We start from the raw sequence: 13,850 nt of genomic DNA on the forward strand, positions 1-13,850 counted from the left end.
TTATTATTTTAGTTTTTAATATCTGAAAATCTTTTTAAAAAGGGTTGAACCACACATTAAACGGGATATTACTCGCGACCACAACAAAAAAAAAACGAATGGGTTGTGACCCTATGTTTGGGAAACACGTGACCAGAGGATTTGCTCAGCAGTCAACGAAAGGGTTAAAGTACAAAATCCTATTAGTCCTCTATCTATGGTTGTTGGACACGCTCATCATCACATGATAGGATAGATGTTTCCCGGATGGAAACTCCCTCTCCTCACTCACTTTTCTCCTACAGACTTAGCCTACAGTAGGCCGCCACAGCAACAGCATGGATTTTATGACGGATCTGGACGTGCAAAAGGTTAGTATTTGATAACAATATGGAGCCAGTTTGTTGCATTAAATCCAAGTAGTGAACTCGCATGACCACAGTGTAAGCTCTCGAGCTTTTTTGTGTTGTATCCTTTTTGACAAACAAATACAGGCTTAAATGATGCCTATATATTCACATGGACATCATATGATTTATATGCAGCATTTGTGTGTCAATAAAAACGTAAATCAGTCAGTCAGTAAACGTCAGTCCCTAGCTACAGTGATAGGTGCATTAGGTCACAGACACAGGGGCTGCCTACGAGCCTGAGTTTATAAACGCAACAATTTACTTTAATTGACTGTGTGTGTGTGTGTGTGTGTGTGTGTGTGTGTGTGTGTGTGTGTGTGTGTGTGCGCGCGCGCGCGCGTGTGTGTGTCTTTCTCAATGTAGTGCGAATGCGTGCAAAGTTTCACCTCAAATCATATGCTGTGTTCGTGATGTGCAGCATTTTGTTCATAACGGACCACTCCTACTCCTACAAACATTAGATGTCAATCTTAGCCAATCAGGATTGAATATGACAAATTGATCACATTATCAAGATCATGTACCGATTTGCGTGACATTTGGATAAAATCTGAAGGACAAAGTATTTTCCTTGGCCTCTATAGGGAATGCAAGGTTTTACACAGATTGGTGCAGTTGGGTGAAAAAAACGAATTGGCCTGTTATAGCGCCACCATGAGACTGATTTGAAACATTTTAAGTGGCATTTCTTCCTCAGCCTAGGGAATGTGCGTGCAAGATTTCACGAAAATTGCACTCTGTGTTTGAGGCATTTGTTCAAAACAGAGCACTCCTGGAAACTTTGGAAGCCAATCAGGATGAAATATGAAAAATCTGAAAGACCCGTTTCGTTTTATGACCATAGAGATACTGTGTACCAATTTGCGTGATGTTTTTGGACAAAATCTGTCAAAAAAAAATGTTTTGCAAAAATCTGCCTCTTGGTGGCGCTATAATACAGGCATATGTGAAAGAAAATGGGGCAGAGGTTCTGCTCTGGCATCCAGGGAGTGTGTGTGCACAGTTTCGCTGCAATCAAGCCAACGTGCCGGAGATTAGTCACAGATGGACAGACACACAGATGGACAGGGTGCAAAACAATCTTCGGCTTGGTGGAGACAATATCTACATACAATTTCTAATGTAGTCTAAGTACTAGACAACTACAATAGCAAAAAACAACTAATGTAAATAGGACCTGCTAAATGTTGATTATAATGGCAATCGTGTTGTTACACTGTTATAGTATAATTTGTTATTACACCGATAGTATAATTTGTTATTACATCGATATAGTGTAATTTGTTTTCAAACTGATAGTGAACTTTGTTATTACACTGATATGTAACTTAAGTGAGAGAGTAATTTGTAGTGCAGTTTGTCCCGGGGAGGTAGGCCTACTGTAATTTCGGGTTAGGTACTGCATTCACCTTCCTCATCATCATCATCACACACACTGTTGCAAACGGCTTTTATCTCTCCTCATCAACAGTTCGAGGAGGAAGGCTACGTGGTTCTGGAGGGCCTCCTGACCTCAGATGAGTGTGATGAACTGAAGCAGAGGATGGCAGACATTGTGGACCAGATGGATGTACCAGAGCACTGTCGGATCACATTCTCCACGGACCAGGATGAGCAACTCAAGTCACAGGTAAACCATGCTGTACAGCAGTGGCTCTGTCATGTCAAGGACCCCCAAAATGATATGCATTCGGCTGCGGATCCACCATCTCAAAAAATATTTTGTGCCAGCCTGCCAGGTGAATAGCAGATATACATATAGCAGATATACAGCAGATTGTAACAGTTTTTCTGCATTCTTTCTTGTTCATGCACTGACTCTTTCATTTATGTAAAAAAAGATGCAGGTAAGACTCAAGAGTGTCATGTTGTACTCAGTAGCCTAAAGCAAAATCCTCATTTCTTAAAGCTGCAATCCGTAACATTAATATCCTACCCGGGATTTGAACAATTGGGTCTGAGAGACACATTTCTACTGCTCATCCAAGAGACAATCCTCACTTGACAAGTAGTTCTACTTGTCAACCAGCAGGTGTCCTACAGTACATGACACCAGGGTCTCCCTACTCTTCCATTGAGACATTTTTACTCTAAAATGTCTCGATGGAAGAGTAGGGAGACCAAACTCTAACCACTGCAGATGTACTGTTATATAGTATTAACATTCTCTACTATACAGGTTGATTAAAATGAAATTGTATTCATTAAAATAAAATTGCAGCTTTAAACCATATATATATAATTATGTGACCAGAGTGTCCCCCCAGTCTGCTAGTATTTCCCTCTGGTTGTACGCAGTGGTGGAAAGTAACAACGTACTGAAGTGAATGTACTCAAGTACTGTAGTGCTGTATTTAAGTACAATTTTGAGGATTTTTTACTTTACTTGAGTATTTCCAATTTTCAATACTTACTTTTACTCCACTACATGATCTAAGAGGCAAATATTGTACTTTTACTCCACTACAATTATTTGTCAACTTTATTTACTAGTTGCTTTCTAGATTTTAATTATTACAAAACGTACATTAATCACTTCAGCCCTATAAATAGCCGATCTACAAGCTCACAATGCGTCGCTTTGCGACAGAGTATTTCTTCATTGTGATGTTGATACTTTTACTTAAGTAAAATAATTGAGTACTTTTTCCACCACTGGTGGCCTGGCTGTGATTATCTGTTACAACAGAATCACAGCCATGCTGATATACAGTATAATAGCACTCCCTCTCATGTGATATTCTTGAAGGCATTTCAGCTGCTAGATAGCATTAGTCTCTGTCCTTAACTGTCCTATAGTACTATATCCCTGTGCCAAGTCTTATCAGTCCGCCTATGTCTTATCTCTGTGTTGCGTTGATGTATCAGGTATATTAAATAAACCCTCTGTCCTGCAGGGAAATGCTGACTATTTCATTACCAGTGGAGATAAGATCCGTTTTTTCTTTGAGAAAGGAGTTTTTGGTGAAAAAGGTGAGCACGAGCCTATTATGATTCTTTCACAATTTAGGCCAGATATGAAATTGAATGGATAAATCATCCGCTTAACTTATAGGAGAATTCATCGTTCCAAAACAAAAGTCCCTGAATAAAGTCGGACATGGTGAGTTTCTCACAGAATTAATTTGCTATCTTGTGGAATAAAGACATTTTATGTAACTGAAATGACAATAAGAAAGAAAATAAGCATAATGCTTTTTTGTTACCTTTAGCTCTCCATGCCCATGAGCATGTGTTCAAAAAAGTTACGCATTCACCTCAAATTCAGGTGAGTTAGCTGTCAGCTTCATCACAATAGCAATTGATATTCTGTATCATACAATCAACACTGATATGGAATGTAAACACTCTCCTATAGGGTATCGCTAAGAAGCTGAGTCTTAAAAGCCCTGTGATATTGCAAAGCATGTACATTTTTAAGGTAAAGCACATGTCATCTATTTTCTAACCTCATTCATTCTCTAACCTCAGAGAAATGTTTCAGGGTGTTAATGCTGCGTTCACACTAGCAGTGACAAAGCAACAGGCTACGTTATTTTCCTGTGCTCCAATACTCACAGCGAAGCATCAAACAATCATATGTTTTTTGCTACTATTTCCATTCCCTTTCTCTCTCCCCACAATTCCTGCTCCGTTCCGTAAATGGGCGAAAACCTCATTGTTGCCGTTAACCCAGTTCCCTGTACTATTTAACCCTACCCCGAATTTATGCAGTGTGGCTTGGGCAACACTTCAACGGAGACTCTGCAGAAATGTAGCTGACTGGCAGTTTTGTAGCCCGTCGCTGATAATGTGAACGCAGCATAACACTGTCTAAAATGATGCCATGTCAGCTTCAAAGGTACAGCATAGAAGAAAATGTTCACTTTCTTTCCTTCCTTCCTTTTCAGCAACCAGGGATCGGTGGGGAGGGTAAGCAAACAGCAATGATAAACAAAAGAACACTGATGGACCCAATTCTAACCTTGATGTCAGTCACCTTACTTTTATACACCATCGTAGATCAGTATTGCATGAAAATAGCTGATCTTCAAGCTTGCAACGTGTCTCATTGTGACGTGTTGTGTTCTTATACTTTAGATCAGCTATTTCTATATTTAGGAATTGTATTATTATTTAAAACCTTCACCTATAATGACAAAATAGGGACACCAGGTTCAAAGTGGTTTATAGCAGTAAATAAATGTTTGCCAGAATATAATCATATAGGTAACCGGTTCTGCTCTGTTTCTTAGTGACTCCGCACCAAGACGCCACCTTCCTGTATACAGAGCCACTGGGCAGAGTGATGGGCATGTGGATCGCCTTAGAGGACGCTACTCTTAACAACGGCTGCCTCTGGTTCATTCCAGGGTCACAAAACAGTAAGCACAAAATCTGAATAAAACTGACTTCTTTTTGTCGCTTATTAACCATTAATATATAACAACTTGCTCTCCTTTCCCCAGTTGGTGTCTCTCGGCGAATGGTACGCACTCCAAAAGGCACCTATCCTCTGACAGACTTTGCTGGTAAAGAACAGACCTATGACGAACAGAAGTTTATTGCCGCCCCTGTTAAAAAAGGTAAGTGAGGTTATTCATTCCCTAACCTTAAGGGGTAACTGAACTGCTGGCTAAGGACAGAATGTTCTAGTTATTGTGCATAAAGTATGCTCCATAGAGAAGTATGTGAAATAAGGCACAATCATGAAATGGGTCCAGAGGCGCACACAGTCAAATCTGGAGTATACATTTAATTCTTAACGTGAACGCAGAAAGAGTTAAATGAACACTCCTCATCTTACTGTGCATGAATTTGTAACACAAATGTGGTTTCATTACAGACTTTGTTGAATGACACCTCAATATTATTTTGAATTTATATTTCCTTGATGCCTGAAATTCTGCCAATCTGAACCATCAGGTGTTTTCCAAGTCTCCAATTACAAGCTACATAACATTTTAACCTTATTTCTTATAAGAACAGAACATTTGCACACGTGAAGGTCAAAACAACAGGAGAAGGAACAAAACGTTCCCAATAAATATATTTATTGCAACAATGTGTGGGAGCCCTTTCTTCAACCTTATTTCTCTACCACTTAAGCATTTTTAAGCAAGCTAAAATTGCAGATCTTTTTTATTATTATTTTCAATTGTTTTGCACATTTTCATTTTGTTTATGTTTGAATCGCAATAGGTATTTTGTGGGATTAATTTCTCTTATTAATTCATTTGTTCCTTATCCCCAACACATGGATGCCAGGTTGAAAGTGAGGTATACATGATTTATGTGTTCAGGTGGGGTGGTGCTGATCCATGGTCAGGTGGTGCATCGCAGTGCTGAGAACACCTCTGAAGATTCTCGCCATGTCTACACGTTCCACGTCATGGAGTCCCAGAACACCCGATGGAGCTCTGACAACTGGTGAGGAACGCAAATTTAGATACTGTTGATTTGTATATTTACAGATTAATCACAATGGGTGATTAAATGCTTTGTGGGATTTATTTTCATTTGTAGTTATCCCTCTCTTAACTAATTAATAATGAATTACATTAATTGGTCTTCAAAGGTTGCAGCCCACAGAGGACCTTCCTTTTCCAGCCCTCTACACTAAATGAAGATGTTTCGCATTCGCTGCTAGTTCTGGGATATAATCGAGATCTTCTCTTTTCTGAAGATGGAACAGTATTGTCCCCCGCAAAACTTTCAGCCTGGACAGTTTTTAAAGGGGGTGTAAGTGATATTTATTTGTTAAAATAAGTGGATTGAATTGGTATCCTGACCTGTAAATGTTATTTTCTGTTTACTAAAGAGCTGGAGAGACGGGGAAACCCCCGTAACTGAACAAACACATTATAGCAATGACTATCAGAATATAGAGCTTTCACATTTTTTTGTATTTTTACAAAAATAAATCACATACACACCCTTTAACAGAACACTAAAACAACACTAGGAATAGACCTACTGTGTGATTTTAAATGGTGGTTTGATGGTTGCTAATTTACATTCCTGATCAATTTGAGTGATTTCTTTGTAAATATAAGGTGTCAAAAACATATTCTTCTAGTTTAATAAATAAGTTCAACCTGTTACAAAGATAATGCATACTATTTTCAAACATTATATTTCCCAGGCAAATATGGTCAATATTCCTATTCTAAATATTTTCCAATTTTGTGTCCAGCCCTATATTATACTTTGTTGTACGATGGTGTCAAGTGATTAATCTATTTTAACGTCTTTCTTTTTCTTTTGCCTTTAATGACATGCCCAAAATAGGTATGCCACATTGAACATGGTTTAATAGATTAAATAGATGTTCAAGTTCAGTTTAATTATTGAACCCACATCTATTTATGTATATGGACCCATCAGACACTGGGTTTATTTCCATCTACATGCATGTTATTTCAAGACATTGATCAGAACACATCTACATCTGTATCTACTGTAATGTGTGGGTAAGGAGAAAACAAACACAGTCATTTTGTTTGTGAGAAGGAAAGAACAATGCAAGCACAAATGGACAAACATTAGTCAAACTCTAAGATGGTAACTGAAAAGCCTTTTCACACAGTTACAATGATCAGTCTATTCAACAAATAGTGTTTCAGCTCACAGCTGAAACGCTATTTTAGAATTTCTTTCAGTCATATAGGCACAAATGTTCAAAATCTTTCAAGAAACGTTTAAGAATTTGGAAGTTTTGAAAATAGCCGAGCAACACGCTCACAACATGTCGCATGTCTGGTGAGTGAGCTTGTAAATCTGCCCTTTTCTTTTGCCTATAGGGACACCAAGTTCAAAGTGGTTAAATGTACATCAATCTAATCTCAAACCAGCCCTGAATGTGATTGAAATCAATTCCTAAATTCTGTAAACTAAATGAAGTATTTAAACACAAAAAATCTTTAATGATGCAGTCTACATGCAATACCAGTTTCAGACAAATGTTAAGTGGCAAGGTGAAAACATATACTGAAAAGGCATAAAGAACTGTTAATAAATGTCATAACCACATTAGAAAATATCAACTTCTACAGATGAAGGTAAACCAAATACGTTGGTTTCATGCTAAAGAAGGAAATACAAAAAAAGAGAAGGTAAATAGCCTGTGGAGAGTTGAGCATAATCATACCCGCAAAAATAAATACCAAGCAATATATTTTTAAATAAACTATTGCTGAACAAGTTGGACAAAATTAACTCAAAGCATTTGTTTTGAAAAGTGTGGGATTTAAGGGCTCACTGTCACAATAAGGAAATCTCTCAATATACAAACAGAGGGTCCCGTTAAACCACAGAAAAAAATATATTTTAACCTGAAAACAAACATACATGTTACAGTATGAGATTTCACATTAGTGTCATGCAAGAGGATAATCATTTGCCGCCCTTTAGAAGCATCATCCAGCCCTGGCAACAAACTGAAAAGGGCTACTCTGTAAGATACCATGCCTTTTGACTACCTACAGTACTAAATGATAGATGATAGAATGATAAATATAAATATTAAGGCAAATATGTCCAGTAGTCAGTCCTTAATACTGCCATGATAGGCAAAAACAATATATTATAATCACATTAAATGGCTCATAACAAAACAACTTCAAGAAGCTCACTTTAAATAATGTTCTTCAAAGGCTATAGAAAGGCATACATCCTTTTGCAGAAACAGGACAAGATAGAAAAGAACAAACAAAAACATAAAGATTTGTCATCTAACATAGTCTGTACCAACATCCATAATCCTGTGATTGTATATCGTCTGTCGGGCGGAAACCTCATATGTCAAAAATAGCAAAAGTAGCAGATCTACAAGCTCAAAACGCGTTTCGAGCTTGTGGATCTTCTACTTTTGATGCTTTTGTGTGACGCTGTAGTATGATCAAGTAGGGCGTTCATTTACGAAAAAACACAAAAAGTTAAAATATGGAGATTTCTTCCCGACAGCAACTATAATGGAAAGGACATTTTGGCATGTTGCTAAAGTCCATCTCCTGGTGCATAATTCAGGAGTTCGGGGTGACAGTGGCACAGACCTGTACCCACAAAGAAACCTCAAACGTCTGCTATCAATACAGACACAACTCAAACAAAAGTACTTTGCAAGCTCAGTGGTTCTCAAACGTTTTAATTTGAAGGACCCCCATAACTCTGAGAGTGTACAGATCACAGACCCGTAAGGGTCCATTTTGGCTCCATTTGTACACTTGCAGAGTTACAGACCTGTAAAAGTCAATTTGGAATCCCTTCAAAGAACCCCAAGGGTCCCTGGACCCCACTTTGAGAACCACAGAGCTAACTCATCTTCTCATGTCTAATTATCTTCGGTTCAAACAATAATCCACAAGAAACTATTACTGAAATAATTTGTGAAAGAAACAGAACAGATTCCCATGTCATGCGTATCAGCAACCCCACATGGTAAAGAGCAGAATTGTTAGTGCCATTTTCATTTGTTCTTATATTATTAAATAAAACAAGGGAATAATTACGTATCCCTTTCTTGTGGTAGTCAGAATGACTTCCCTTATGGAAACCCAGTGTTACACCAATACTCTTAATAATGGCTCAACTTCACAGCTTATTCTCGTGATGACAAGGATGCTCATTTCGTCGCTGTCGGGTGGAAACCTTGTATGTCAGAAAACGTTACTTTTCAGAAAATGCAGGAAGAAAAGAACCTGTGTTTACATAGATCCAATGTAGTTATGTAATCACAAGCTCTTGTTAATACTTTATTGGTTAAATCAAGACAGACTTAACCATTTTCAACCTGGTGTCCCTATTTTGGGCATGTCATTATTGGCAAAACTTGTCAAAAGTTTAAAAATAGCAAAAATAGAAGATCTACAAGCTCACAAGCTTGTGAGCTTGTAGATCTACTACTTCTGCAACTTTAGCTTGACACTGCCATACAATGAAGTATAAAATAGGGAATTAATTTATGAAAAAACATAAAAAGATGAAATATGGACAGGGTTTCTGCCTGACAGCGACGATTTCTTACAGGGCTCTACAATTTCGACTATTGTGTTTTGTCACTTTTCTTTTTTACTTTCACCTCTCTTCCTCTCGCACAAGCTAGGGGAAGGAGGAAGGGGTCTTTCGGCCCCTGTTGTTGTTTGTGCAGTAAGTCCAGTCCAGTTTAGTTTAGTTTAGTCCAGTCAGAGCATCAGCAGAATAAAGAGGTACAGTGGGAGGAGGAGGTTGTCTATCTGAGAGGTGTAGGCTTCTAGCATGGCCACCAATGAGATGGAGCCAACAATCCAGGAGTAGGTGGAGTTGAGATTAATGCTCCCATCAAAGATGAGGAATATAGCCACAGCAATTATCTGGGCAAATACAGATGTAGCGGTCCCTTCCATGGTTTTCTTAGTGCCTGGCCAGCGGATTTCACCCATGGTGCTGCCGCACACAGACGCAACAGTGTCTCCAATCCCCACAGCCAGAATTCCTGCATAAGGCACCAAGCCGCCTGCCCCAGGTAGAATCCCCTTAGGAGCACACGGCCCAGGGAACAGCCATACGGGCAGCGACATACCAAGCAACAAGTAGATATGAGTCAGGATGAGGGGCCCAGAGTCCCGCTCATCCAGAAACAAGGTGAGCAGCTGCCTGAGGAGCTGTCCTAGAGGCCGGATCCGAAAGTACCGTACGTATTCCAAGAGCAAGAAGACCGCCAGGCAGCCCACGGACGCCACATGCAGCATTTGTCTGTCATACACAAGCCCTGGGACATACGTGGCCACCACGATCAGATGGAAGTACTTCCTGACGACAGTTGAGGCTTGGTGCTTCTTAGAGCCAGACTGGCGCTGGTAGTTTTGGTGCAACACAACACACGTGGCCACGGTAGCCAGGAGCACCCAGTAGGCCAACAAGCAGAGTCTTCTGTCATTTAACATGACAAAATCCAACAGCCACATGAGCGGGTGCTGGCGGATGAAAAGTGAGAGCCAAGGCATGAGGATTCCCAGTCCTAACACTGCAGTCATCATGTGGAAGAACAATGAGGACACCCAAGTCTCAGACTCCATGAAGCAGAAAAGCAGTGCAAAAAATACTCCCAGTAACAGCGATCCAACCACAACAACTGGCAGGAAATAGTTCACTGGATCACCTTTGACCTCCGCTAGGTTCAGGGAGCGCTTGATGAGCTGGTTGACGATGAAGCTGATTCCCCCGACGATGAGGAGGGCCTCCCCAGGCGTAAAGCTGCGCGGCAGCAGGTACAACACAATCAAGCTAAGGTAGACAAATATCAACAGAACCTCCAGCACCTCAATGACTTCAGATACCGTCAGTGTCTGTTTGGTTGTATAAAAAATTGCGCTGCCTGCCACGCCTGCTACCACACAGGTGTTTGTGGGCACCGGCCTGGTGACGCCAAGTGCAATCAGAGACAGGAACAGAGCCAGCATCATGCCTGTGACGGTGACCACCACGGTGAAGCGCTCAAAGTAGACGTTCCCTGAGGCAGCGCACCTCTCTCTCAGTGCCAGGCCCAGTAGGGGCATCACCATGGAGGCTGGGACAATGCCACTGTTTGCTGACGGACGGAACTGAAATACAGCACCACCTGACCTAAGGAGGCGGTCCCATTTATGCTGTACGTAGAAAGCTTGGATGAAAAGGGCTATGCAAGACCAGGAGAGCTGGTTCCAGACGGCCATGTGGACACACAGGACCACGGCCAGAACCACAGTGGACTCCACCAATACGGGGTTGATCTGCATGGCTGCAGGGTGGAGATGGGTAGAGATGGTGGAGGAGAGATCTGGGCAGATGTTCTGAACCACTGATGCCCTCTTCTGTCACTTCCTCTCTGTAGCACACGTCATCATTTGATAGCCACTGCAGATGTTTAGATCTGTAAAATAAACAAATCAGAAACGTTTAGTATTCATTCAAGGGGGATTAAACGTGATATGAACAGCATGCATTTTTAACAGAATAGACTAGTGCAGTACCGGTTATCAGAGTACTTCTAGGCCAGACTATGTCAGTCATCTATGATGTCAGCACTATGATGTCAGTCATCTTGATTATTGGGGTAAAAACTGTAGACAGACAGACAGATAAAAACAAACACGCACACAAAGACAGACGTATGGAATTTAATAGAACTAGACCACCGCCCTTTGGGCGCCGGCCTACTCGGGCACCACGCCTTTACCTGATGTAGTCGCTTGTAGGCTTATCTCACATTTTTCCACATGTCGCCACTTATATTGGCGAAGCAGTACAAATGTTACACAATGCTCAGCCAATCAGTGAAGCCGATGGGTTGGGTTAGCCAATCGCAGAAGCCGGAGAACATAAACATATTGAAGCAGCGGCACAGACGTTCGGTTGGGTGGCGCGCCGAAGTTATGCCCAGGACAGACAGACAGACAGACAGACAGACAGAGAGGCAGACAAACAGACAGACACAGGTTTCGTGAATAAATAGATAGATACTTGTGCAGTACCCGTTTTCAGAGTACTTGGAGGCCAGTCTTCTATGATGGAGGCACGCACCAACTTGGGAGAGTTCGGGTATCTATAACAGCGGTCACACGTGTTTCAACCAATCAGCAAAGCCGACTGAGAGCCACTCACTCACACACACATACAGACAGAGATTCCTGGATTTATTATATAATATACAGTATACAGTATATACTGTATATACACACACACGCGGTAGTGCAGTTCCTGTTGTCAAAGTACAACACGGGGACTAGTTTATATATGAAGTCAATCATCTATAGGATGTAATTATGATATGTCAGTCATCTCCAAATTTGAGCATGTCAAATGTCAGATACACACAGATGTACAGACAAGAGAATATTCCTGGAATTGATAGATAATGTAGGTACTAGATAGATAGATAGATAATTGCACCAGTTATTCTGCGTTCCTGGCTGTTTAGGAGTTAATAGACTGTTGAACCAGGTCCAATGAGTCATCATATCATGGCCAAACTGAACTTTGGTCAGCACAGCAGTGACGCTGATGACCATTCACCTATTTAACGAAAACCACAAAACAATGGTGAATAGATGAGACGGAAGGGGAAAGGATTTGGTTTTCCCCTCAACCTTATACATTCAACCTTTTGTTCTTCTGACTCAAGGTGAGAGCAGAGGCTGGAATTACTGTCATCATGCACAGTGAAATCCTCAGTGTCCATTATCCATCTTTAACTATGAGAGGGTATATAAAGGAACCAAATGGACCTTTGCTGGTTCATTTGGTTCCCTCTCATAGTTCATAGAGATGCAATGAAGCCACGGATGCTGCGATCTATAAAAAGGAAAGCATCGAGCTAATAAGCAGCATCATAATTCATCTGATTCTGAGTAGCAGAACGTTACAGAAGAGCTAACTCACATGCTGAAAAAAGCCCCCTTCTGTTAATGAATTCTGCACCAATTCCGTTATACGTACCACATCCGTGTAGTGTTGTGTTCTGTTGTGATGTGGGAATTTGGGAAAAGATGCCCGTTCCGTTAGTTCTTGAGACAATATTCTTCTCTCCTCTGTCAGCTGTCGTTCGATCCTCACACCGAGGAGGAGGTGGCCATGTTGTTTGACAGCCAAGTCACGTGGTACACATTTTCTTTTTGGTAACCTCGCGTCACCAGGCTTTCCGCAGTACCCGTGGAAAGCCTGGTTGGTTTATGCTGAAAACTTTGACTGTTAAGAAAACAAGGAAAAAGCTTAATCAGTGGCCACAAAGAGATTTATCATTAAAAGGGCAAGTGCAAAGATGCAAAGGCAGAAGGAATATCCCGCCTCACTTATACAGCTATTTCCTTGTTTGTCAATAAGCAGATATAAGTAGTACAACTGACAAATTACTATTCAATTTATTATGAATACTTTTGACACTGGTGGGCTTAATTTTCTTGATGTTTTACAACTTTATACCTAACTATATCTTCTCTAAGATTGGAGGCCTAAAATTTGTACTTTTGTGTGACTATAAAATAGAGAAACTTCCCTCAAATCTGTCATAATTTCATAGACAAATGTTGTTGTCATGGTCTTTGATATATAAACACAATTTTCCCCCCATAAATGCTACATCTGGAATAATAGGTGCATTTTGTTTAAAAATAGATCTTTATTTTATCATAGCTGGTTTAACATTAATATTGTCCAGACAGTCCATGTGAATCAATGCTTTGACCCTGTGTTAAGTTCAAGAAAGACATGAACTGTTCATTGTGTGAAATGTACCCAGAGACAATGCTGCACTTATTTTGGCATTGTACCCACACTAACAAGTTTTGGAAGGATGTATCTCGGTATATTGTTGATAATGTTGACTCTGACTTTTGTCTTTACTGGCAAAATGTACTGTTTGGCTTCAATAATAATAGTAGTAATAATAAGAACAAATTGGTATTCATAAATAATTAATTTGATCATTATTGTATTGTATTGTATTGTATTGTATTGTATTGTATT

At 40.2% G+C, this 13,850-nt stretch overlaps 2 protein-coding genes across 7 annotated transcripts; one reads left to right on the forward strand and one right to left on the reverse strand.

The window, feature by feature from the left end:
* The first annotated feature begins 266 nt into the window (after positions 1-266).
* phyhd1 (phytanoyl-CoA dioxygenase domain containing 1) lies at positions 267-7,206 on the forward strand. The gene is made up of 11 exons (XM_084046549.1): positions 267-350; positions 1,864-2,022; positions 3,290-3,365; positions 3,448-3,495; positions 3,605-3,660; positions 3,751-3,813; positions 4,283-4,304; positions 4,628-4,756; positions 4,841-4,957; positions 5,675-5,801; positions 5,950-7,206. The coding sequence occupies exons 1-11, from the start codon at positions 318-320 to the stop codon at positions 5,996-5,998; spliced, it is 879 nt and encodes a 292-aa protein (XP_083902675.1). The 5' UTR covers positions 267-317; the 3' UTR covers positions 5,999-7,206.
* Positions 7,207-7,276: 70 nt separating this feature from the next.
* dolk (dolichol kinase) lies at positions 7,277-12,959 on the reverse strand. 6 transcript variants are annotated; one of them, XM_084046546.1, is made up of 4 exons: positions 12,825-12,944; positions 11,861-11,931; positions 11,360-11,449; positions 7,277-11,259 (listed from the first exon to the last, which is right to left on the reverse strand). In XM_084046546.1, the coding sequence occupies exon 4, from the start codon at positions 11,123-11,125 to the stop codon at positions 9,554-9,556; it is 1,572 nt and encodes a 523-aa protein (XP_083902672.1). In that variant the 5' UTR covers positions 11,126-11,259; positions 11,360-11,449; positions 11,861-11,931; positions 12,825-12,944; the 3' UTR covers positions 7,277-9,553. The 6 variants fall into 6 exon arrangements, with proteins under 6 accessions (XP_083902672.1, XP_083902670.1, XP_083902671.1 ...); XM_084046544.1 differs by having other exon boundaries at positions 11,861-11,975; XM_084046545.1 differs by lacking the exon at positions 11,861-11,931 and having other exon boundaries at positions 12,825-12,957.
* Between the last annotated feature and the right edge of the window lie 891 nt (positions 12,960-13,850).

Source organism: Gymnoscopelus microlampas (assembly GCF_963454915.1).
Source record: "Gymnoscopelus microlampas genome assembly, chromosome: 21".
Lineage (NCBI taxonomy): Eukaryota > Metazoa > Chordata > Actinopteri > Myctophiformes > Myctophidae > Gymnoscopelus > Gymnoscopelus microlampas.

Coding starts and splice junctions, on each gene's coding strand:
- phyhd1 (XM_084046549.1), top strand. CDS start 318: ATGGATTTTATGACGGATCTGGACGTGCAAAAG. Junction 3,366..3,447: donor AGGAGTTTTTGGTGAAAAAG/GTGAGCACGAGC, acceptor CTTAACTTATAG/GAGAATTCATCGTTCCAAAA. Junction 5,802..5,949: donor CGATGGAGCTCTGACAACTG/GTGAGGAACGCA, acceptor TGGTCTTCAAAG/GTTGCAGCCCACAGAGGACC.
- dolk (XM_084046548.1), bottom strand. CDS start 11,125: ATGCAGATCAACCCCGTATTGGTGGAGTCCACTGTGGTTCTGGCCGTG.